Below are 25455 nucleotides of genomic sequence, written 5' to 3' on the forward strand. Positions count from 1 at the left end.
CTGGTTTTGGCCAGAAGAGCTTGCGCATGGACGTGTATCTGGTCGGCCCTTTCGCTAGCTAGCTTGTAGTCAGCTTGACCGTCGATCACCAATCGAGTCCACGGGTCTGATGCGTGACTCTCAGTAGTGCCGAGCGAAACTCCGGCGTTGCGTCCACGCTACAGCTTAGCTCAGTTGAGAAAGCGAGCGAATTGTCGGCAGTAACAGCGGCAGCGATTTTCCAACAGGCAGCAACGTAAAATCGCCAGCACTAGCCGTTGCAGTAGTGGGTGAACAACCGTAAGAAGCTACTATCAGAAAGGACGGTTCTATTGAACACAACACTATCAACGATAACCACTGGCATTTCGACGGCTTACAGTCCAATCTGGTCTGGTGGCACCAGCAGTTCGTGGCGGATCAGAACGAATTAATTCGCATAGTTAGTTGCTATAGCTGTTTACTATTCGGACGTTCAAACGCTGAGCGTCCAGCGCTAGTAACCAGTGACGAGTGACCATTAGAATAGGCCACTCCGGTGACAGCCATTCCGGCGCCTAACGGCGTTACCCGCTCACACTGGTCTAGCGATCGTTGTCGGAATCGGTCAAGCCGGCGTGTGCTAATTTTAGGAAAGATCTGCTGGTACTCGTTAACCGAACAAAATGTATCCATCCATTAGGATAAGCGTCGACTACTAACAATAGACAATACACAAAGAATACAGTCAACAAATATCAGCCGCCGATTATAACAGAGAAAGTGAACAGGAGAGCGAAGCTTAACCTAGAGTTAGTTAGACTCCTGAGTAAATAGGAGTAATTTAATCATAATAACAACAAAATCGATCCTGACTATACATCGAGATGATAAGGACTTGTACGGTTGAGCTTCGGATTCGTTCTGACCAGTTTCATTAGCGATCTGTTTGGTGTTGCATGGTGAATCATGGTAGTAATAACCGGTCATGTAGTGCAGAGAGCGGCGTATCTGCCATAGTATCATTTGTTTCGTCGAAAGTGTGCAATCGTGTTATCTGGACATTTGGCGCGTGTTTTCCCTATCAGGCTGTAGGATGGTTTAAGCAGACCGTCGCGAGAAAGGGGTGTAATATAATTCGTACGGCTGCTTACGGTTGATCGACAAACCACGCGAGACGAAAGAGCCTGCCATGCGCGCTCGGGTGGCAGAAAACAATCACGACATACGGTCTACAACAGTGGCAAAATGAACTACGTAAAGTAGAACGTAATAGGTCTCGTGCCACTTCTGAAGTGACACAAAAAGCAACTATACGAAGCTTTGAGTTTTTAGAGAAGAAGAAAAAACAATTATTCTGTATCATGGAGGGATAGTATCGATGAACTGCCTTGTTCAGTAAAGCCGCCCGGTGTGAAGTGTTGCATTGTGCATTGAAATTTGGCCGTAGTGCTAATTTAAGATTAGAGTTTACGCTGTTTATGGGCAAACAGTTAACACCTATCGTCAAGATCACCGAGTCATGGCTTTCATAAGATATCTGCAGGAAAGAGTCGATTAATATCACCGCTAATTATTCGTATTCGTTGATAGTTGGGTTTCGCGAGCGTGCATAATTGCTTTTTTCATGCTCATAGCACCAGTGGCAGTGGTAACCTTTTGTGACCACTTGCGCCACTTGAAAGTGATATTTGCAAGATAATCATTTTTTTTCTCGTCAAGCCTTTATGCGGTTCCTTTGACAAAGCATTTCTACCTTATAGATTTACTTCCGTTGTTATGAGCACATTTGATAACAAACAGTCACTTAACTAAAAAAAAGGTGGACTTAGACTCAAAATAGTTGCCTTTACGTGCACCCTAATCTTTTTATGTGCAGTGATCAGCATTGACAAGCCGTAAACATCATATCGAACAAGATCTGCGCAAATATCAATTTCGTTCACAGCGTTCAGTTGATGACACGCGTATCGCCGGAGAGAGTGGCCACAGATCAGCTGTTGCATTTAACCGGCAGCGTTTTGCAGTTGCTGCTGCACGCAAGGGCACCATGCGAAGATTGAAGTGCAGGAAAAACATGGCAAAGGTTCTGGCCTAATGTAGCACATATGTATCTAGTCCAGAATTGATTGCGTCCTGTTGTCTTCTAAGACGAGAACCTGCCTAAACATTACGTAGACTGAATGCTCCCTATCTAAAAGCAAGCCATCCATTTATTTCGCCGAACGATGCGTGCCGGCGTGGTGTCACTAGGATAGAATTCGTGGATCAAAATGCAACCACTACTAAGGCCCTCGGTACATATGGGCATCGTCCTAATCGTTGCATTGTCATTGTCCTACAGTTCAGCAACGGATGCCTTTTAGTGCAATTGCAACTCATAGAGGAAAGACAACAGCGGTGGGCTGTTGGCAGTTTTTCTTCGCGCGAAGACCTCGACAAAAGCAGGGAACAAATCGAGACTTACGGCCGTGAGTTTGCATAATCCAAAGCAATTCATTCTCTTACGTTGCTCATAATCCAGTAGCTCGACCGGTGATCAAAGCAGCCGCCATCGTTGGCGTTCGGTTAGCGAAAAGCTGGAAAAAAGAAGATTGGACTGTCAATCAGTGAGTGTGGATGGATCAGTCAGACATCGGCCGACCGTGTATTGTTGTGTGTTGCTGAGAAGTACAATTGTCGGTTGGTGAAAAAGGGTTGGTACCCGTTAGTCCAACTGGCGAGAAACAACGGACGTAAGGTGAGCGCAAGACAGAGAGGAAGATAAAAACCAGAGTATACCCAAGGTTCCCAAAGATGAACGTGTTATCTTATAGGTATTATAAGATTATAGTTTGAGCTAGGTTTTGAAATATATTGCTGTATAGACATGGTGGAAGGACGCAGACCAATAGATTTATGTTTAATTTTCAGTCAGATGGTGTAGAAACTGACAGAGAACGTGATATAACTTCCAAATTAACTCAGCTCTGCAGTTGGAATACAGGAATATTAGAAAAGGCTCATTCACAGAGAAGGCGGGGGGAGAGGCGATAATAGGAGAGAGAAAAAAATAGGACATACGTATTCGATTTCTTGCCTTGCCGACTTGCAAGAGTTAAAGTAACATTCATGGTGTTTATTTTCGTGATTACACAGGGTTGTCAAAAAAGTATTGACGGTTTCTCTAGCTAGATTACTTTGAGATTACACGTCTTTGATAATGAATCATGTCGAGCCAGCATTAGTGCCGTTTAAAAGGTGAGATCTGACAGTTGTAGATATACTAAAGCTGTTTGTATCACTTTTACTCAGACCCAAAATAAAGCGGCTTAAAGATAAGCGGATTTTCTACAAAAAAAATCGCCATCTTTTACAATCTCTCAATGATAAAGACATAAATATTGTTCAGACCTATAAACAATTTCTGATGTTCATAGGCTTGAAACGATTTTTGAACTGGAAATTTCGATGTACGAGTACGAAAATGGTTGATGAAATTAGCATGCTAAAGTTGAACGAGGGCGACGCGTAAGTAGCCATGACATTGCCAAGAAACTCAATATTCATCACCAAATAATTTTAAACCATTTGCAGAAAGCTGACTACAAAAAAAAAAGCTCGTTGTTTTTGTGCAACACGAATTGACGCAAGAAAGAGTAACTCAATCGTACTTTTATCTGCGAAATTAAACGGAAACGCAACGAAATTGAGTGATTTTGAAAGCGGTTGACCGTGGGCAATAAAAGTAGATCACAAACAACAGTGATGCACAAAAAATGCGTTAAATAATTTGTGGTCCGTACCGACATCCAAGTAGATGCTTGATGGAACTGGAACGAAATCGTGCATCATAAGATGACGTCGATTGGCAAAACAATTGACGCAAACCTCTACTGGTTTGCTTACAACTAATAAGATCACAAGGAGCCATAGAAAAATCGAACGGGACTGCTAAACAAAAGGGGCGTCGTCTTCCTGCATATTAGACCGCATGTACCTTTGGTTATCCAAGAGAATTAGAAGAACTTGAATGGGACATTTTGATACTTTCGCCTTATAACCAAGATCTTGGAGCAAAGGATTGTTATCTGAAAGAGTCCTCGCGGAACTCCTGCGATGGTATATATTTAATTTCGAAAGAGGGATCACATGTTACCATTTTCGAAATTATCCGGTGATGGGATCACAGTGCTAGCAGAAAAATGTAGAAGGTCATCGATCAAAATAGCGTATATCTAATATAGTAATACTGCTTGAAAGTATTTTAATTAATTTTGGCTTATAAAATCTTCATCGATTGTTTTCACTTTTTACTCTGAAGGCTGACAGATTAAGACTGCCCTGGTTGAGGAACGGGCCCGTCCATTTAACCTTGGCCTTTGGTATCTGTACTAAAATCAAGGCGATCCATCTCAAGTGCTAAAACTACGGTTAATAGTGGGGAAAAAAAAAGCTTTTATCCGATTCATTATTCTACTATTATATTAGTAGTTTCAATTCTAGTAAGAAGTAACAATAGTTCCATTGTTTCGGGTGTAGCGTGCACTATTTCTAGCATTTATGTAGTAAGCAAAAGATGCAGTAGTTAGCTTGCAAGATACTGGCAAGAATTTGCAGTTTAAGTAAGTATATACATTTCATGATAAAATATTTGCACTATGGAAAAACAAATTACATGTTAGACAGTAACGAAGGTTGCGAACAGAAACAAGCGACATACTGTTATTATGTACATGACAAATATATATGAGATTGTTTACTATTTAATGGGAGTGAACACTTGCAGTGATGTAACTAATACTTTGCAAAAGCATAAGTGCAAATATCGATTATAAATCTATCTGTATATGCGAATTAGTATATGGGTCATGTCTTCTAAGATAAAAAAAAATATCTGCTTAAATTACTGCCGAGATCCAAATGCGGTTAGGTGCCAATATGGCAGAAACATAATTGTGTCGTGCTCTACAAACATTAGCTATCTACTTGAAAATCAGACGAAAAGCCAAACTGGATTCAGTTTCCAGGCAGTCGTAGAATTTACACTTTACAACTGTACTAGTCGATCAGTGTATAAATAAACATTTGTTCATCATTTTTGTAGCGGTGTTTATCATGTTGTAGTTATGGCACAACTTGATGCATTTCGGTGATGAATGAAAAAAAAAGTGTTTGTTGTCGATGGCTGGTCCTTCGCGCTCTCTCGAGCCGCTTGACGTATTATGAGACTAAAGTTTCTTTAGTTGTGCTGCGTGAAAGTTTTACTTATTTAAATAAATTAATTTGCTAAACAAAGAACGGTTATAAGAAGGCTTTCACTTCGAATGGATTTCCAAGCTACTACTATGGGATCCAACTGAATTGGTTTTTCAGTACAAGGTTAATGGCTCCGCGCAGAAATCCAAATCGATTTAGATGGGAAATATTTAGGTAGACTACATTAAAACACCAATGGTGCCAGGATAGATAGGTGAGCTCTCAGAGGCATTTGTTGTATGCTCAAAAAGCAAACGCTGTCGCGTACCTTTGCCAACAGCAGTTTGGTTTTACATTGCTTTTCGCAGATTGAATTAACTGATCTTAATGTTGGGACAAATACATTTAACTAGAAATACCCGTATTATCTGTCACCATTTTGCCTATAGCCATGCCAGTATGCTCCAGACAAATTCATGCTTGTATCCTTGGGTGTGAGAGCTTACCGATCGGGAATTCATGATTCAAACTTTACTATGATATCCACGAGTTGGGTGTTTGAACAAGTGATGTCTTGTAATAAAAAATAACCAACTATTGTTTTGCGGGAGGACGATTCATACTTTTGCTTTTTTTCTTCAATATTATTTAATTAACGTACGCTGCAAAATGAAGAGTTTTCTCTTTCGAAATCAAATAAAGCGAGCAACTTTTAATATTTTAAAAATTAATGTCTTTCTCCATGTAGCTTGGTTTTGGCAACACGAACACGCTGAAGAGGGGAGCCAGTCATATAAACTAGGTAGATCCGAGTTAAAATGATGATCTACAGCAAAAGAATAATATATCTAAGTATTTCTCGTTATGAAATGTAGCCATAAATGCAATACGCTTCTAACGGAACAAAGTCGTACAACCAAGAGAAAACTCTTCTTCATTGGTGAAGTCGAATTAGGTTAAATGCGCGGACGTGCAACCATGTGGGGGCCCTCCTTTCAATACTTAGTCTCCTTCTAGAATATGAACTTCTCAATTTATCTATCTGTCCATTTCTTGTATATATATATATATATATATATTGTCCTAGAATTGAATTTTCAGTGTTTACTGAGCTTAACTTATACTGGGGAAAGCAGAGCCCATGGAACCGTATGAAACTGCCAAAGGTCATCCAACATTTTTGACAGCGCGCGACTGTGAAATTCGCACAAAAATTAATGTCGAATATTTTTTTCGCTCAATGGGATTCTGCTGCTCGTGAATTACCTTGCCGATACGATAATTTACCCCTAACATCCTGCACCATGCTACATTCATATATATGAGCCCGAGGTTTGTCGAAGAGACCGTCACGATGTAATGACATCAAGCACATATTTCTTGAACTAATAAAGAATAGTATGCACAGATGGCTATATTGACCCGTTCATCCCTCATGACGCTTACTTAGCAACTGTGCTACAATTTCAATTACTATTACTATAAAAATTCCTTCGAGACTCCTTTGTTGATCATTTATTACATTGCTAGACCTTTGTGCAAAATCGTCATTGAAAATTGTTTATCTTATTCTGAAATAAGAACGAAAGCGCAAACACTTAAACTTTGAACCGCATTAAACAATAAATGGAAGGTTCCTCAGGTTAATGGCGGTACTTACTTTTTTCGTTATCAAACGGGACAAAATAATTTTACTTGTAGGGTTGATCGGCGATTATCCACTTTCTGTTATGAGTTTCTGTTCTGGGAAAGACGTAAACATTTAAGGTTGTTAGAGAAGATAGCTCTATTATAAAACATTTATATGTAGCTTTATCGAAGGTATTTCTACACTGTATACTGACGCAGCCCTACAATGTCGTATCTTTTACGGCTCGGCGCATTTATTATCGCGTGTTAAAAGCTCGCTTCCAAAGTCAAACTACTGTCGGAACGACCTTGGTTTTCTCAATGCGATATACCTTTTATTAACATGCGGTGCGTTATTCTTAAAGTTCTAACTAGCTAGTTAAGTTTATTACGACTATGTTTGGACGAGTCGAAGACAGATATATATGTGTATACATATAACACAACCAGACATGTCGTATGGATGCTAGAGAATATCCAGGTTAAGCAGTACATTGAAATCGAATGACTTTTATGTACGAATACCTGTCAGCGCAGTAAAGATTGCTCATAATAATAGCTTGAACTGATACGAATAATTCTATAAAACCAACAGCTATTGAGGTAACCCAAAAAAAAAAATGGCCATAACCGTAATCGTTCACAAGTGAGCCGATGCGTTAAGGGAAAGGACAGTTACGCATGTCCTGGAATGGTCTCCATTACAGGGTCCTTCATGGAGGAAAATTCCTTTCAAGAAACATTGGGTATCGAAACAGCAGGAAAAAAATTGATAAACAGATGATCAAACTCATACGATAAGATCGCATATTTTATGAATTAATAGCTATTTAGTGGAAACGACATTCCGCATTTACTATGAGCTAGGCACTAAATAAGCAAACCTGATGACACTGTTGAAGTGACTTTGCACCGCCCGGGCATCTCTCAGCTTTAATGCTCTTCAACGACGTTCAACGCGGTTAGATAGTAAGTTCTATATTATAGAATAGCTCGCCGCTCGGAATCAGTATGTTTTATATCATATATTAGTATATTAAACAAATTCAAACAAGGTCGACTTCAAATGCTTCGACCTCGTGCAACTATATCGAAATGTCATTGAAAGATATGATATGATTTGTGAGAGAATTGTGGTCTTGGTGGGATCAAATATATATATTATGAACCACCGACTGTCTATTTTTTGCCTCGGCTAAATTTGAAAAATTTATCGAAAATTCAAGGACTAAGTTTTGTAGCAAAGGGCATGTGTCCAGCAAGCAGTAGCTCCAAACACTTTTGCTGTCTTTGAATGTTCTGGCGGCGGTGCGTACAGGACACTGTTTATCAATAGCAGCTAAAACGTCATTGAAACGTAACGTCAGTCAGTGTTATGCAGTAACAACTAGAAAATTCGGAGGATAAGTCGTCGATTGACCATTATAACTGTATCATTGTAGAAGACAGTTTGACAAAGCTTGTTGGCAAGAACTATTTAATCCAAGTTATAAATCGATCTAGAAAATCGATCGTCTGTAGCTCTGCCGTGACATTCTGTTTCACAAATGCATACGTATAGCGGATGCTGGCGTAAATCTAGATTACCTTTACAATCGGACCGATATTACTTCGAAATTCTTATAGGACACCACCGGTTATAAATAATAATAATAACAGTAATAATAAATTTTATTCCCTATAAACTGACCGAGGCAAGTGCCGAAAAAATCTCTCAGATACCAGACTAAGTTAGCCTGCGCTATGCTAAGTACATCCTGCGTTAATGATTATGAGCGAACATTTCTTGATGACTATACTTAGTGAAACTAGTAATCCACAAAACAATTTTATCTCAAATATTTAACCGCATTGAATTTACTATCATATCAGAAAAGCCCTGTTGAGAATGTACAGAAAGTTCGCATAGAATCCGTAAGCGCATTTGGTATGGTCTTCTTAGTAAACTGAGATTCTTCTGTTAACTTAGTTCACTACGTTAACACCGCAGAATTTCACGCGCTTTTTTCTAGAATGTTTTACGATAAATAGGGCATATGAAAGGTGACGTTTTTGTGTTAGAACACCGTCATCTCTGAATCGAATTTCTAAGCAGCGGACTGAAAATAACTCAAAATTTAAGATTTGCAATTTGAGATCGTTAACTGAGGTTCTCGTAATACTAAAAGTGAGTGGGCATTTAGTTTACGGATTGTGGTTATTTGTGACTGCAAACGATTGTATTTTTTGATTTGTCATCTTTAAAGCTCTAACTTCCATAAATGCTATTATTATCGCCATTATATTATTATAATGCTAGCATTTACGAATGAAAAAATCAGAGTAACTTGAAGTTACTACAATAATAATAGAGTTTTTTTTTCTATTACCAGCAAGATGAATTGTAACGTAGGCACTGACGATGATATTGGTCAACGTCGTATGTAAAAATATGGCGCAGTTATTAACGAATTTTTTTTGCACGGATTTTTATCTCTTATCTAGCCCATTACGTGCATTGAACATCTAATGATAGCATTCGCTGAAAGAAGAAGAACTCTAACCACTAAGCTACTTCCCGCCGCTACGATTGCAGCATCATAGATCACCTTGACTTAGTTCCGATACAGCTTAACTTATTTCAGCAAAATAGCAGACGATAAGGACATACGAAACGGTGGATTCGGTAATGGGTCGGATTTAAGTCTCGCAATATCTATTTCCGGATGATTGAGTCGATCAGCTCGGTTGCATGTATAGTTCTATCATTTAGTGTAGGATGGCAAAGGTAAATCTCACTTGAAGTACGGATTAACAATCATGGGTCCATCGCTTATTTGTGGGGAACCCCAGTCAACTAAGAAGAAGATTTCTTGCCGATTAATGAGTATGTCGCTGACCGAGTTACGATGTGAATAGACAGGGCGTTAAACGGTTAACGTGTCGGCAGTAAATCGAAATATTAGAGCAAACAGCGTGGGTCGCTTTTCAGATAGATCGCTATAAATTGTTTCTTAATTCCTATTGCAAAGTTAGAAAGCCAACCTGTTTTAGCACCTACCTATAATAATATGATGCCTCCATTATTATTATTTATGCACTGATCTGCAGTGTAAACGTTTCATTGATTTTACGAGGACTACCCCGTCGTTGTGTAGTGTCTACCAACATACCGTCGGCTAGTAATTTTCGGTGAGATCGAGCACGTTGGAACGACCTGGTAGCCCGTGATAACTTTATAAAAAGTAAAGTTATATATATTGCCCACCAAACAAACAAATGGGTTAAACACGTTATTTAGTTGATTGAAACGATATACGATAGAGGTGTCGTCTTGAAGCTTTTTGAGTGTATCGGCTCAGATATAAGGAAACACAATGTTTGCAACGAGCACTTGACTAAGTGCATTGGTAAATTTAACGTTATGCTGCAAGCGGTATTAGCGATACCGCACAATGTTTCGATATGTAATAGGAGCTTGGCTAAGATTCGAATAGCCCATATTTGTTTTTACTTTTAGTCGCGGCAACATCTTACTAGAACATACAACCACCCAGAGAGAGCAGACATTCTCGGTGTGGTTTATATTGAAAGATCCAGCGCTCTTACATACAGCGCTCTTAAACAGTCATTTTGTAGCTCTGCTTTTCATGGAACAACCTTTGAGCATTCTAATACCATTATAACTTGTGCATACGCAAATAACTTCTGAGACGTGTTAACTGTGATCACGAGGCGGATTTTGCGCAGTTTGGTATCGTCCATACGGTCCAGCGATCGTTCATAGACCTGAGTGAACTGAAAGTAGAATAGTACGAATAAATTGTTGTCAAAATTTTTTAGAATAGAACTCGAGTAAGTAAGATTTCCAGTACATTAATCACAACTACCTCCAGTCGTCTGTATAGATGCCATGTTTTATTTAAGCTTAATGTCGAATTTGCAAAAACACAAAGGCATTTATAATCAACCAACCAACCAACGCGACGATACATCAGATTAACCTAAACAAGAGGCGATGCCGCGTTTGCTCGTTCACGGCATATAGAAGATCTAGCTACAGTAGGAAAAAAACCGAAATGAATCACTTGATATTATTTCATTCTGTTGTTACTTTTTTTTCATTGCTTAGTTTCAAAATCACGATATATTGTATATTTTTGTTAAAATTTTAATACATTGATTCACCTTGAGAAAAGAATAATATATTTTAAACATTTTGCAAATTTTTTTTCAAAAAGAATTTGCATCTCTGTTATCATTCTGTGGATGCGCCATTAACCTATACAGGCCTAGCTGACGCATTATAATGGCCTTAGCCTCCCGTAATTTTAGGGCAAATTTAAAAAGTTTGAAGAATACTTTATTAGTAGTGGAGCAATGTGGGCATAATCATAACGTGATATGGATTACTCAAGTCATCCGCTTGAAGACGAATGACAAAAAAGCCTTTTTTTCATTATCGACTCAATATTGTCCTATTGATGTAACAGCAGTCATTTCAGTGCACAAGTGCGACAGGCCCTCGTGTGAGCTGTGATCGAAATAAGAATCGCTTACTAAGTGCGCCTTTTAGCTATCGATTCTGTTGTAAGGGGCCGGTCGAATCCTTGGATTCCTAAAGCTCTTAGAGATGTAGGTATTATCATCAGGCGTCTGAAGACTTCAGTCGTATTTCGCGACAATGAGGGCTTTTGTACACGAACATTAGGCCCACCGCTCCCGCGGCGGTACCATTCGCATCGCGCTACATTGCTGATCTTCGCATGAATTCTATCTTCTTCGTTTAGATCGGTAAATGACAGCAACAATTCGGTTGAGAGATAGACTGGCTGTTTAGATGAAACCAAGACTGACCGAACTCTTATTTCATCAAATAGCTTTATATTAATAGTGCGATGGCACCGTGTTTCCCAGAGAGATCAAGAGAATAGAAACAATATGACCCGGGCAAATCATTCATGGCAATATTGGACGTAAAACTCAACAACTTACTTAGACGAAGAAATACATTTAGATAACAATGTGTTTCTTCTTATCCTTATTGCATTATATAGCGAACCTGTGCCCATTTTTTCAGAGTAACTCTTCATATCGTATTCGAACTTTCAGCATCAGCTGAGCTGACGGGCTGACTCCTTTAGCCTTGATAACAATGGACCAGCTGGGTGGCCGGTAGATGATGGCGATCCATGGGTGCTATTGTGGGCATAGTTCTAGAATATTTTAATCGTAAGATGTAATGTGTGAGAAAAACTGATTCAGGGTATAGTTTTTGTATTATCATTAAAGAATATAGACAATTCATATAAAATCCTCGTCTTCATGGCAAATTATCGATATTCTTATTGTAGTAGACTATTACCAGCTCTTATATCTATATTTATGATTTGCCTGCTTTTTGCTTGTTGTTAGCTAAAAAGTACCAAGGAGAAAATCTGCTTGGGGTGTGGATATTATATATCCATTTTGAACAAACTTCAGCAAAAGTTGTCTGCAAACACAAAATACGAGGAACAGTACTTGCTAGAATAATATCAAGTATCTATAGTGTTCTACATTATAAAACAACCCTAACTTATAAAACAATATCCTTCCTGAAGTCAAGTCAAACGACACAGGCGCTTCAACATATCCATTGAACACTGTCAATGTTAAACTCTTCGCTCTCGAAATTGCTGAATCTCTTCAAAGCTATCGCCACGTATAAAACGTGCGTTTATTCCACTTTTCGTTTGTCAAGGTTCCGTTGCTGCGCCGAGGGATATCTCTTAAGCAGCTTAAGTACATAAGTTATATAAAAAATCAAAGGTCTCGATTAGGTAGCCCGCACTTAGCGATAAGCCAGCCTGCAGCTGTCCGGGTCGTGGACATTATTTGTCACACTAATATAGATCAGACAGAGTTTTGGCGGCACAATCATGCGCTTCGCATCGTACGGTTATGATATTATAATGTATTTCTCTGTGTAAGATCTGTTCACATGTTTGTTTATCTGGCGTGTGCATGCAAATATTTAGTGATTGCGGAACTAGTGTTTCGGTTATCGCATTGATTCAGCTCTAAGTAAAGCTATTTCTAGTTATAACTAACACATCTAGGTTAAACGTAACGTACTATGATGCTATCGTCGGATCTTTTGCCAAGTTTACATTGTCAGGTCAAACACGCACCTGACATCATATCAAGCTACTAGTAGGGAAAACGACTCTAACCCATGATTTGCTTCCATTTGTTTTTCCATCAGGTAGCCGAAAGCTATACACCCATCTGAGTAATCCCCGCTCGCTGCGCGGCTTCAGGCACACCACAAAAGCAAGGCTATAGCAGCAAAGTCCCGTCTGTTACGAAAACGATCTTAGAAAGAATCTCTAGCTCTGACTAGACGTCATGGAATCTCTAACCAATTTGACATTTGGCCTGAGCGAGCGCGCGGAGTCATCGCAGAACAACGTCTCGACGACGCCCCATCATGAAGCGCACGACCATCATGATCACGATGACCATACAGCGATATTCCTAGCAAAAATTCTCGCGCCGCTATTGCTTCTATTTTTTACGTTTCTATTCGGGGTGTCGCCGATCGTCATCATTAAGCGTTTCACCCCCGGCGCGCATTCGGGACAAACACACGACAGCAAATTTCTTTCTTTCCTCGTCTGTTTTGGGTAAGTATATCTGTTTGAATTGAGTGTATTTGTTAGAGGATGAACTAATCAATGAGCTTTAGATTATCAAGTGAGACAGCCTATCTCAGGGAAATTTAGCCGACTTTGAAATGATCAAACACTGACTTGTTGTAGGTCATGACTCCTAGCGTTATAGGACTACAAATAACCATTGCAGGGCACTTATAATTTCGGTCAGGGAGCGCTGTACGGGGCGTCAACGCTATTATCAGTTGTAGGTATGCTAACATGATGGATAGTGTTCTGCTATATATCCGATTAAATCGAAACCGACGATACATTGAATAGCTTTCTGTGATAGAATAGACATATATTAATGAAAAATATTCTGACGAGTAAATGAAATTTTTGCGGTAACTGGGTTGTCCGAAATAAGAGATGGGTAGCCTTGGGTTTTAATCAAAGGCACGAAAGTGCTGCCGAGGAGAGTAAATGACAAGATTCGCGTAAGCATCTCCATAGTACTTTTTACACTAGTGATATTAAGATGAGCATTTCAAAGGGTTGTGTGTCTAATACGTATGTCTTTGACCGACAATCAACGGCAGAGTATCGCAGGGTATTAAACCTGTCTCAATACGTAGCGATTTGAGCCCGTTCAAAATAATGCAGGATAGGTTTAAGTCCGAAGATGTAGACAAATAGTATTTTTCATAATCACTATCTATCACACAGCCACAGAGGCTGTATATAGAATGAAGCATGTTTATATTATAGATCGTTGAGACCATTAAGAACAGAATGAGTAGATCAAATCATATATGGAACGCGAATATCTCAAAACAAAAAATCTTCAACTTTCATGAACTCGATGCAACCTATCTATAATACGACTCCAAGTTACTTGACCCTTTTTTCTCGAAATACTGCATAGCGTTGGAAACGGCTTTTTTGCAAATATGAAATGGATTTATTGCAAATATCTATAGTTGCTACCCCTAGGTTATCTTATGTAAATTCATACCAAAAACACCTCTCTTAATAATATACATTATGGTGTTTTCAATGGTAAGAGCGCAAATTTACGACCCTCTTTTTTGCCGGAATAACCCACAAATCACCAGCGGCTGGGGACTCGCAACGACGAATCCACAATGCCAGACGCTGTGGCACTCTGTGTTGAAATCATCTCAACCACACTCTATCATGCGTTGATCTGCGCACGAGCATTTTGATGAAGCAGGAAGAAAGTTACATGGCCCCCGTCATCTGAAAAGCTCTAGCTTCCGCTCATCATTTCCTAACAACTGGCTGATGAGTCCGTTCCGATGAGCAGTTGAATTCAATTGGATGATGCAGCCATATAATGAGTACAGCCAGTCACATAGATAGGCATATCAAAAATGCGATTGTTGTCTGCTATGATTGAAAAATCCCCTAGACGCGATTGTCCCACTGACCAGGTCAGCTAAAATGGCGGAATGCTTCAGCGTTCGCAAACGTCGTATCCAGTATTTACTGCAATACGACGAACTGTTAAGGATGTTGACTTATGCCGATCAGTCTACTCAGCCAGTCTTGTCAACCGAGCGGATTTTGTTGATACGGAATGTAATAAATATTTCTACAGTCGTATTGCAATAGAACGGGAGAGTCAATTGACCATGTCGGACTGCTTCCGCAATTCCTTTTCATTCAGCAAGTGCCCGGGGCAAAAGTCGCTGTTCTGACAGAAGCGATCTTCACTTGTTGCTCACTGAACTGTGGTTTGTATTTGTCAGTGTGTCCACCCACGCTACCGGCGTATCCTTACCTCCGACGTCAGCTGTGCCGTGTGTTTGGCTCCGGGTCGCTGAGCGCTAATGTAAGAAATTCGATTTAATAGAACTGAAAAACATTTTGCAGTCGCGCCGATACCGTGGAGATTACCTGCGTAAATAAATAATATCGCTGTCGAGCCATGGCAGAGTAGCAAAAGCTTTGGCGTTGGATTTGGAAAATTAGCGACGGCCGTACCGGTGGGAGAGTAGTGGTTACTCACGGAATCTCTGACCGATGAAATGCCGTCCTTTGCGCTTGACGCGAAATATGACAGTTACTTATTGACTTGTATAGCGCCTGATACAGTCAGTACCGGTGCTGGTTTGTCCTTTGTTGCTATCGTTTCTGCTAAATATTAGAATATGCTAGAACAATAGGAGGATCACTGCGCCAACATCAATAGACAAGCGTAGGCCGTCTGGTTCAGGCTAGTCGTCATTTACTAGAAGTATTTCTGGCGGGGTTGCTGATGCTGTGCTTGCCGACGGATCTGCTGTTGTTGTTACTTTTGTGGTTATCGTCACTGTAGAAGCCTTAGCGTTCTGCGTCGTCGACTAACGCGATCATCGTCTGGTGCTCGATCGAATAAAACGCTGTAGATTTTGAGTGAGCGCGAACTCTTTTGGTATGTCCTTAACCAACACATACCTTCCCAGCAAATATTTTCCAGAAGCACAATTCATTATGGAATCATCGCATCGAATTCTAGAGCTAATAACAGCTTTAACAGAAGCAACGGTACCAACTGATCGCGCCCAGCTGCACCAGTTGCCGTGACAGCAAAGTCACAGGCGCCGCCGGACCCTGGTAGAAGCTGTGCTGACTGCGGTTGTTTGCGCAAGGAGGCTTGCGACGAATGGACCTAGGTACAGGCAGGACGCTATATACGAACGTATCTCAGCCTTTGTCGTTGTACCAGTAATCATCGTCATTATCTTTGTTTGAAGTAACATTAATTATCCTGTATGTAGAAGCGAAGCTATCGCGGCACCACGTACTCCGTTATATGGGAGTGTTTGCCTATGCCTGTACGAATATATGTCTGGTAATTGATTGTGTCGTGGATGCTGTGTTGTATTAACAGCAGGGCATTGGCAGTGTTGGCTCCTTTAGGTAGCTGACGCTGGATAATGTGACGGCACTGAAAATCGTTTATTCGCAGCTCAGAAACCTGCCATTACAAGAGCCTCCCAAAAAAAATAACAAATATAAATCAGCGTTCGTTAGAATATGTCAAAGTCACTATCAACAAACGCAACAATAATAGTGCCCTTAACCACGGACGCAGTAACAGCGACAACAACAAAATCGCTATGTTAGAGGGTGTTGTACTTTGTCGGCTCATGATAATTACGATTGCTTATAGAATAATTATGACAGTGGTTACTATCGTCAATAATGGAAGTAATTGTACCTAATTCACTGTTTAAGCACACGTCGGCAGGATGCTACGGGGTGTTGCTAGACAGCGTCTCTTTGAAGCGAAATTCAGTAGTGAGCCGGTATATGATGATGTAAGAGCAGTTTCTTACGGTGGAAGCTAATGTTTTTCATCGAGGTTTGTGGTTACCTCCAATCGAAACATGCCAGATCATCCTTGAAATGATAGCGGTCATGGCGGTAAACTACAACGCTAAAGTAGCTCATAAACCAAAAAAAAAAGGTTATTCTTTAGATAATTTGATTAGTACCACTATGCGAGCGAACCACAGTTTATTTGTAGGTATAGCGCTTGCGATTATAATTGCACTAATAGTAAAAACATGATGATAATAGATCAACAATATTCTAATTGTAAATAGGATCCATCACATGGTAGGTACCAGCTATTCATAAGGTTTTTACATCTCTCGCTCAGATATATATATATATATATAAATATATATGTATAGAGAGAGAGAGAGGAGGAGGAGGAGGAGGAGGAGGAACCCTATTAGATATTTTGACTGGCCGATTTTCTCAAACATAAATAAAAGGAGAATAGAATTGCGCAGTCCACAGAAATCAGCATACTGAGACTGGTCTTATCTGTGTCGATTTTAAGGTAACTCTATTTGCTTCTCACTACCCTCTTATGCCTATGAGTGACCATGGTAAACCACAAGCTAAGAATAACGTTAACTGACAAGTAATCATAATACGTGGCGGTTCATTAGTTGTGCCAACATAGGGCTGTAGCAGATATGGCTTCTTTTACTGTGTATCCGACGTCCAAGTTGAGTCAGGGCCATGCCCCGCAGAACTGCATAGAAATCAAAGACTCTGTCATGTATCTCGCCGTTTACTATTGCTAGACTACATTATTTTTAATTTATGACACGAAGCATATTTACGTTATGTAAGAGGATTGAAGTGTGCGAGTCGTCTATGCAAATTTTACTTCTTCTTCTGCTCACGGGCGGTTCACTCCACGAAACCGCGCATATTCAAAAAGCGTATCTTCTCGTTCATTTGCAGGGAATGAATCTCAACGGTACTTTCTTTACTTGTTGGTTCAGCTTAATTAGTCGAAGGGCAGAAAGCGAACACTGCGGTATCCCATCCAAATGTACAAGAATTAAATGGGCATTTTTATTATACACTGTCTTCTGTCTCTGGTGAATTTTCTTCATATTAATTTAATGAAGACAATAAAATTCAAAGAAAATTAAAAAAGCTACGAAAAGGGTTTTTTTTTGTACGAAGTTTGTGAATTTTATCATCAAAAGACTCCAGGGACAGCTCTCCAATAGCAGGTAGATATTGCCTGTGCTGGAAACTAGTTTAAAAACGAAGGCAGGTACTTTTTGATTAGATTCGTAGAAAAATAGTTATCGAATAAGTGACCTTTTTCGAACATTGCCTACAATATGAGACATGCCATTTGTCTGTTATCGATGTTTGAAGTTATGTCGGATGTTCACGAACTTCAATTTATACAGATAATACTATCACCTATCCTACAATATAATTATGATACTTTTGTCTCATATCATGTGTTTACCTCCTATTCACTGGAAAACATCATTATGGTTTATATAATCAATTGTATCAAAGTAATAAAAAATTTCCACAAATTATCGAATACTATTTCACAAGCCTTACGTGGGTGTCCATCGAAATTCGCGCGTTTTCATTCAGGCAAAGAAGGCGTCGCTTTCAGTTTCGTTCTTCTGTCGTGTGGACTGCACCTATGCCGGCTAGGGGCATTAGAAAAACCAATATCTTTACCATCAACGTATTGATAATGATGAATGACTGTCTAGTTTCATGAAACCACATATCCGTCACTTACGTAAAAATTGATTTGTCACGAAATGCTTAACTGACCAACCCTTCAGTGAAAAGTGTTGAAGGGAAAAAGCGTACCGACTAATGCTCATAGTCCATATCGCTTGCAATATAGGCCACGTTTGGTTCTACACCGCATAGGGCAAACACGCGACTCTAGAGCTGTTTCCACAGAATGAATTATTGTTCCGTTCGATTCGACCACTTCACCAAAACCTAGATCGGTTCCCATATGCTGGTTGTAAAAATCGCTCGCGCAGGGCAAATCGCACAGGGTAAACCGTCGCTGCCACACGATTGTGGCACCTTTTTTTTATCTTCTTTGTACGTTTTTTTTTTGTATTTGACCTCACGTTGCTTTTGCCAGTCACATAGAAGTGTCGTCGTTTTGTTGCCTCGTAGAAAAATAATTCCTGCCGTCTACGCAGATGTCTAAGCATGTACTTGGAGTTACCTTCTATTTGTTAGTAGAGTTATATAGATATACAAGCATATAGCAAAATGACATGATACGAAAAGGAAACAATATAGCCGGTGTGCAGAGAACAAACTGCTGTTGCTTTTTGATGTTTTCTAAATATTAGATGCTTTTTTGCGGAGCCCGAACAACAGCTTGAACTTGAGAGAATCGCCAACATTGAGTTTCTTTTGTTGCGCTCTGTTGGATTCAATAGCTAGTATTATTTACAACGGCCTTTTTGAGTTCGGATATGGCTAAGTGACACGTGTGGGACGTGCTTGTATGCGGATTTCCTAACGATATAGGTAAACGAAAAGCACGCTGATCTCTGAGCAATATCAGTTCATCCGCTCGGTAGGAGATACAGACGGTTGGGTCGGAAAGACCCCTGGACATGGAAATAATAACTGAAGACATTACTACTCGTTGAAGTAACGAGTTATCGATATCAGAAGCCTTACGAATAGATAGAATGTGCAAATCACTAGCGAACAACGTGGCTTGATAGTTTTTCTAAAGCATGTTAATGTCTGAGTATACAGTCATCGGTTTTTGTAAGTCACCTTCACTACCGCTACATCTGAGTGGTCTTTTCAGTCATTCTTCAATCGATTGCGAGTAAATGTTTACTGCCCCTATTTACCATCGCCACTATCACCGGCACCACAAGACAAAGGCTATAGTTCAGTGCTAAATCCTCTATTTTTTCTATTACCGCGGCCGTTCCAGCTTTTTCTGCTGTCGTCACCATCATCAATTCCATACATGTTCTTTGCTAGAGTTGCACCGCCGAGATTGATCCACGCCGCAGTCCTTAAGGCCCTATAGCGCTCGTGCGCGTAGTTATATTTGGCCGGTTTGTCTCAGAAGTCGGTGCATCTTATCGGAGCAAGGATACATGAAATCCCCTATTTTCAAGCCATCTTTCAGTTTGCCACCTCTCCCTGGCCCACGCTGTTAGCCTGCACTGAAAAATGAGCAGAATTCCATTAAACTACCAGTATAGTCACAGAATAAACAGTCAAATATCTGGTAGGCCACATGTGCATAGGTAGAGGACTCTAAGACTTGTCTCGCTTGATTGCCGCCATTGAGATCAAATCGCAGCGGTTGGTTAACATAGATGTAAGTAACTGAGTAGCTGAGTTCAGATTTGAAATAGTTCTTCTCTCGACAAATCAAAAGCTCTAGGCGTCATTGCCTGGAATAAGTGGCGTGCTTATTTTCAAAAGTGCAGCTAGTTCGTCTTGCGGGTGGCGTGTTCAAAAAATCGGTAGATAAATATAACGAAAACACATAGGATACTAGTTGTTTTCATAATCACGATTACTATTCGAACTTGCATTTATAGAGTTCGTCAGTTGTGCGATGTAGGTGATACTGTTTGCCTAACGGGAATTGTTAAAAAAAAGAGGGGAAAAAGCCATAGCGCATTCAATATGCAGGTAATTGTCTTTTTCATTCGCACTCCATTTGGAAGTAGCACTAAAGTGCGGTACTTTTAGTACCGCGCTAGTTTGTATAAGTACTTGAATTTCTAGGTACTTTTATACTGGTTGGATGAAAATTAGGAGCAATCGGAGGATCAATGGTACTTGTCGGAAATAGTAGAACAGAAAATTACGAACAATAAGATAGCTTCTGCAATTAACGTAGGCGTAAAGCTGTCACGTATACATACATATACGTGATATTAAATGGAGGATGACATACCAAAGTTTTGTCTGCTTTTGTTTGTCTTGCTTTTCCGTAAGCGAGTTCAGCTATATCGTTCTACCAGTTCTAAAGGGCTTTCCCTACTCTCGTTAGTATGCGCTCATTGACTCAAATTTAGCGAATATCTCACTGCAATTTCATGGTATAACCATTAAATTACAATCGTACTAATTGAGATCAGTGTGGTGTTGATACAAAATGCATATAACCTCTATCTCAGCTTGATTTTCCTATTGCCTGAAAAGCGGTTCCACTCAGGATGATCGAAGATACATTTTGTGTAGGTCAGCTACAATCTGAGAACGGTAGCCAGAAGGTGCGCTTCAGATAGCAGCGGTGTAACTGCACCGTCGTAACCGATGCATGAAAGGTCTGGTTTTCAAATCTGTCTCTATTATCGATCACTTCGATAGATTGCTCTCTGAGGTGCATCCCTTGATTCCTCTAGCAAATTAGATTTCCAAGTCAGATTGAAATATACTGCATGGTATCTTGTATGCTGTCTATTCACTGGCGAGCATAAGCCTGCGCAAAGCTAACATTAATCGACATGCTCTGTATTTCAGTGTGTAAGTACATATCATATATACTACATGATGACTCTGTCAGCGTTTGTAGATGCTTGTTTCTGAGAGGACCCATCTACTTTGATTAGATCTTGATAGTTTTAACCAATGCCTTTTGCGCAGTCCAAGGCTTTCACTTTCCTCATCGCGTATGTAAGATAGAAGTAGCTTACGAACCAAAAGCATGATAGTATAGATGGCCTAATCGTCATGATCTGCTCTTCACGAGAAAAACGGGAGACAGCGGCTCTATCGTTGCTACAACTGTTCTCGTCGTTCGAAGTTTGCTAGAACATATGTAGACACGGTAGAGAGAGTAAATCAAACCGGAGGCCTAGCGATCTTGCGATACGTCGGTAAGGCAAGAGAAAAGCAAATGAGGAGCCTACGCGTTGCGTTCTTAACCCTCTTACAACAAACTGCCCATTGACCAGCGTCTCACAAACTGAGATAAACCCTCGAGTTTGAGACAAGTCCCGCCTCTGCTGTGGAGCTTGTTGACACTAGTTACGGTTAGAAAGTTGAGCTCTGACACATATATAGATACGCCAGTCTGAGAACGTTTACTATTGGCTACACTGGGTTATTAAGGGAGATCTTCGTCTAAGCCGTCCATCTACTATGCAGCCAGGCAGGCGCAACTGACTTGATCTAAAGGCAACCCGAAATCTTCGCGAAAAACCTTGTCTCCGGCACTCTGTGGCTTGAAAACGCGCTGTTACATGTGGTCGAAGGTTGTCAAATGGATTTCAGAATAAGAGAAAACGGCCTTCTAAATTCTGTATTTTGAGATATTTTCATTGGAGTGTTTTCTGTATTACCTCAGATGACACGAATGAGAAGTTCAGACGCATGAGTGCGAAAAATGATTTGTTAAACATCGAGAAAACGGGCTCTTTGAGAACAGCGTCAATTTGTTTAGTGAGCTCAGTGCCCAGTAAATGCTTTGTTCTCGCTTTAACTTTACTACTCAGTCTAGTCTGTATATATATATATATAGAAATGGACGTAATAGAGTGACGCCTAACTGTTTTAGTATATAACTGTAATACATTTTACACCTTTCCTTTTGGCGATATGGCAATAACAGTAACTAACTAAGTACCGCAAACGGCTGAAGAGTAAAACTATCGAGATAAAAGTCAGAACTAGAAACGATATTTTAACAAAAGTCACAGCAATACGTGAACGGTGTTTTTTCATTACGACTATTGCATGTACACAAAAAATGAATGTTGTGCCTAGGTGTCATTTTGTAACCCCTTACCTAACTTAGCCTCAATGAAGCGCGATTTAATTTAAAAAAAAAAATGCTTTACAAATGGGTTACGACTACCTGCCCGATAACAAAAATTACATGGTAGAGATAAGTTAGTTAGTTAATAACCCCACATTGCTGGTAAAATAAAACCTATGGCGCACATGGGCCATAATCTACAAGTGGGCTTAAATGATTAACCATACATTGATTTATTTATATCCTCTTCAAATGCAGTTTGGTAAAAGTATCTCTACCTGCCGTATTTTCCGTTAATTTTTGTTGGTGAAGATCAATGTGCAAGTTCGCACAAAAGAGATGTACTCTGGAAGGAAGAAATACCATTCCTGGCCATTTGGCAGAAGCCTGTCAGACTAATCCCGCTAGCGGTGAACTTAACTGATAATACCGATAACCAGGCTTAAGCTAAGCACCTCACATTTCGCGGAATAGAAGTGATTTTGATTATGTTATTCTGCCTTTATGGATTCCACTTGTTGTTTGTGTTCGATCGAATTTTCCTATCTGCAAAACTCGAAAGATAACAGGTCGAAAAATGTACTAGACAAGGATAATTTTGCATCTAAGTAGGCTCAAAGGGTAATTCCTTTGTCTAAGTTATAATTTGCTAGGCGGTTCGATTGAAGCGCTGACGGTTCATAACACACGACGTATATATAAATAGACGTAGTTTATCGCAGATAAAAATGGCGAAGTGCCACAAATTCTTGTAACGTGATAATTACTTCGATATTTTTGCTCTTCCTTTGGCGTTTCCGTACTCGGGTCTCTGCTTCGTTTGTTCTTGCTCTTCCAGCCTATTATAGTGTAGCTAATTGCTCTGTGCTAGATGCGATCGTACATTAGGGCTAATTAAGAGCACAATTATACCGTACCGTCGTTGGTTTGCCAACGATGTGCCAGTAAAGGTGTTGTTACTTTACTGCAAAATTGAATATTCGCGTAATAGATGTGTTTACAACTTTTCTCAAAGGCTCGACCGTAAACGCTGTTATTTTCACTGCAACAGTGAATTTTTTCTTGCCGTGCTAACTTATTAAAACGTTATTTGAATAACTTATTTTACTCGAATGATATCAATATCTGTGGTAAATTTTTTAGTGGTAGATGTTTACTAGCCTCGACCAAAACAGCTTTACTGTGACGGTTCATGTCCGTAAGCTCTTCAAACGCCCGCTTAGTTAAAAGATCCGAAAAAGCCGCTTATCACCTGAAAAGATTATGCTGTTTGTCACAGAATTTTAGCGCTTGGAAAAGGACGGATTATGTAGATACAGGCCACCAGCAAGAGTCATTTGAATAGGTATTGATTACTGTTGTTTTTCTTGTTATCAAGTCAGCTCACGTAAGCCCTATCTTGCATAATTATAATCCAGGATCTTGGATATGCTGGTGTTAATTTTGCCAGGTTAGCGATGTAGCCGTATAGGGCAAATTAGCCTTCGAAAGCAGAACGATTCGGACATAGGCAAGAGCGTGCCTTTACGGGCGAAGTTGAAAACTGAAGTATTATATCAGGATGTTTAGGCTATAGATAAGAAAGTGTATCGTTAGACATTCAAAGCACAACGTTTCAGCCTAACAAAGCTCAAGCACCATAGTTCCTTCAGATAAAAACTGCAATAACTGATTTCGACGTCGAAATGGTTGACGAGGACCATTTGATTGGGGGTGATAGAGAGAGCGGGAGTGGGAAAGTGCTTCTGAACGAAATTGTCGTGTGAGAATTTGCCTCCTATGTAGCAATATGGTGTTTCATTCTCTAACTAGGTATGCGAGATCTGTAAGTTGATTTTAGAAAAGGATAACGCAACTGCAGCCCGCCTGGCAAACTAAGTTCCACTAGGCTCAGCTTTAATAATATAGTTTATCAACAAGAACGAATTGATGAAACGCAAAATATAGCGCGTTCATCAAGCTCTACCAGTACGTTATATCAATTACTTTTATGTGTCAGATACCAGACAAAAGTTGACGAAGGGCCGGCGACAAAATGCCTAGGTTTATTGGTAAACTGCGAGTCCGTTGCAACCGGATCAACCGCTTACCAAATTTCCATCATACGCATAAAAACATCCACTTGGTATTAGGCACCTATATCAGTCAACTAGCGTGTCCGCAACCGGTTCTAGTCCATAAAATTGAAAGGCACCATTTGTTCATATGAGCTACGGCATCATATCATAATGTGACGTATCATAACATTCGATGTACGATATTTTTCCGCAATCCGTATCATATTCGGTACAGTGTCTACCGATTTCTCAGCGCGCACGCCACAATAATTTGTGCCCCAGATCCGGGTCGTTTGGTCGGTTTTGGGGTGTCGCAGTCCACAAAGGTCAAGTAACGATGGCTTTTATTAGGCAACCAACCGCCACAGCTAATTTTCACATCGTAAATACGCCTGACGTCGATATATATGGCGATCATGTGTGTGTGTGTCATCCACAGAATAAACGTTGTTGCATTTTCGAACAGGCGTTAGAGTTTACGGTAGCAGTGGCAGCGCCATCGATACAGGCCACATTCAACCGCTACTAAATAAATTTCATTCATCGTGAACTGAGCAACAGAACTATGTAGTCGCGGAGCCGGCACATTAAGCGCTTGTTTTTGCCTGTTGGAGGCACTCCTTTTGTTTTCTGCATTTGGAAAAAGATTTTGACGTTCCGACAGCTTCATTCGCTGGTTAGTCGTCTGCTGCTCGGTACCGATCCAAAAGTCGTATGAAAGAGACTTAAGTTTCGGTTTGTTGTCTCCGCTTCTTGTTGGCCCTCACCAGTGGTGTCAGAGATGATGGTTCCTTTTTGGCGACTGATGCAGCCTTGCCGCTCTGGCTTAACCAATTCATCCGATGACGGGCCCGCCAACCGGCGGATGAGTGTCGGGGCATGGGCATTCAAGGGCAGGCATTCTTTGCGAGGCCTTTTCGCTGGCTTTCTGCTTCTAGCATTGACTTTGAACGTG

At 40.2% G+C, this 25455-nt stretch overlaps 1 protein-coding gene across 2 annotated transcripts in view; it reads left to right on the forward strand.

Annotated features, from left to right (window-relative positions):
- LOC111253513 (zinc transporter ZIP1-like) overlaps positions 1–25455 on the forward strand; it is a 47826-nt gene that overhangs the window by 558 nt on the left and 21813 nt on the right. Inside the window, exons 1-2 of one of the 2 annotated variants that reach the window (XM_022813001.2) lie at positions 1715–2698; positions 12992–13412. In XM_022813001.2, the coding sequence (XP_022668736.1) occupies positions 13135–13412 (278 nt within the window). In that variant the 5' untranslated portion in view covers positions 1715–2698; positions 12992–13134. Of the gene's footprint in view, positions 1–1714; positions 2699–12991; positions 13413–25455 lie in introns of those variants that run through there. The other variant, XM_086993839.1, reaches the window with a different exon arrangement.

The sequence above is a fragment of the Varroa destructor genome, unplaced genomic scaffold (genome assembly GCF_002443255.2).
Source record: "Varroa destructor unplaced genomic scaffold, Vdes_3.0 BEIS01000006.1, whole genome shotgun sequence".
In the NCBI taxonomy this organism is placed as follows: domain Eukaryota; kingdom Metazoa; phylum Arthropoda; class Arachnida; order Mesostigmata; family Varroidae; genus Varroa; species Varroa destructor.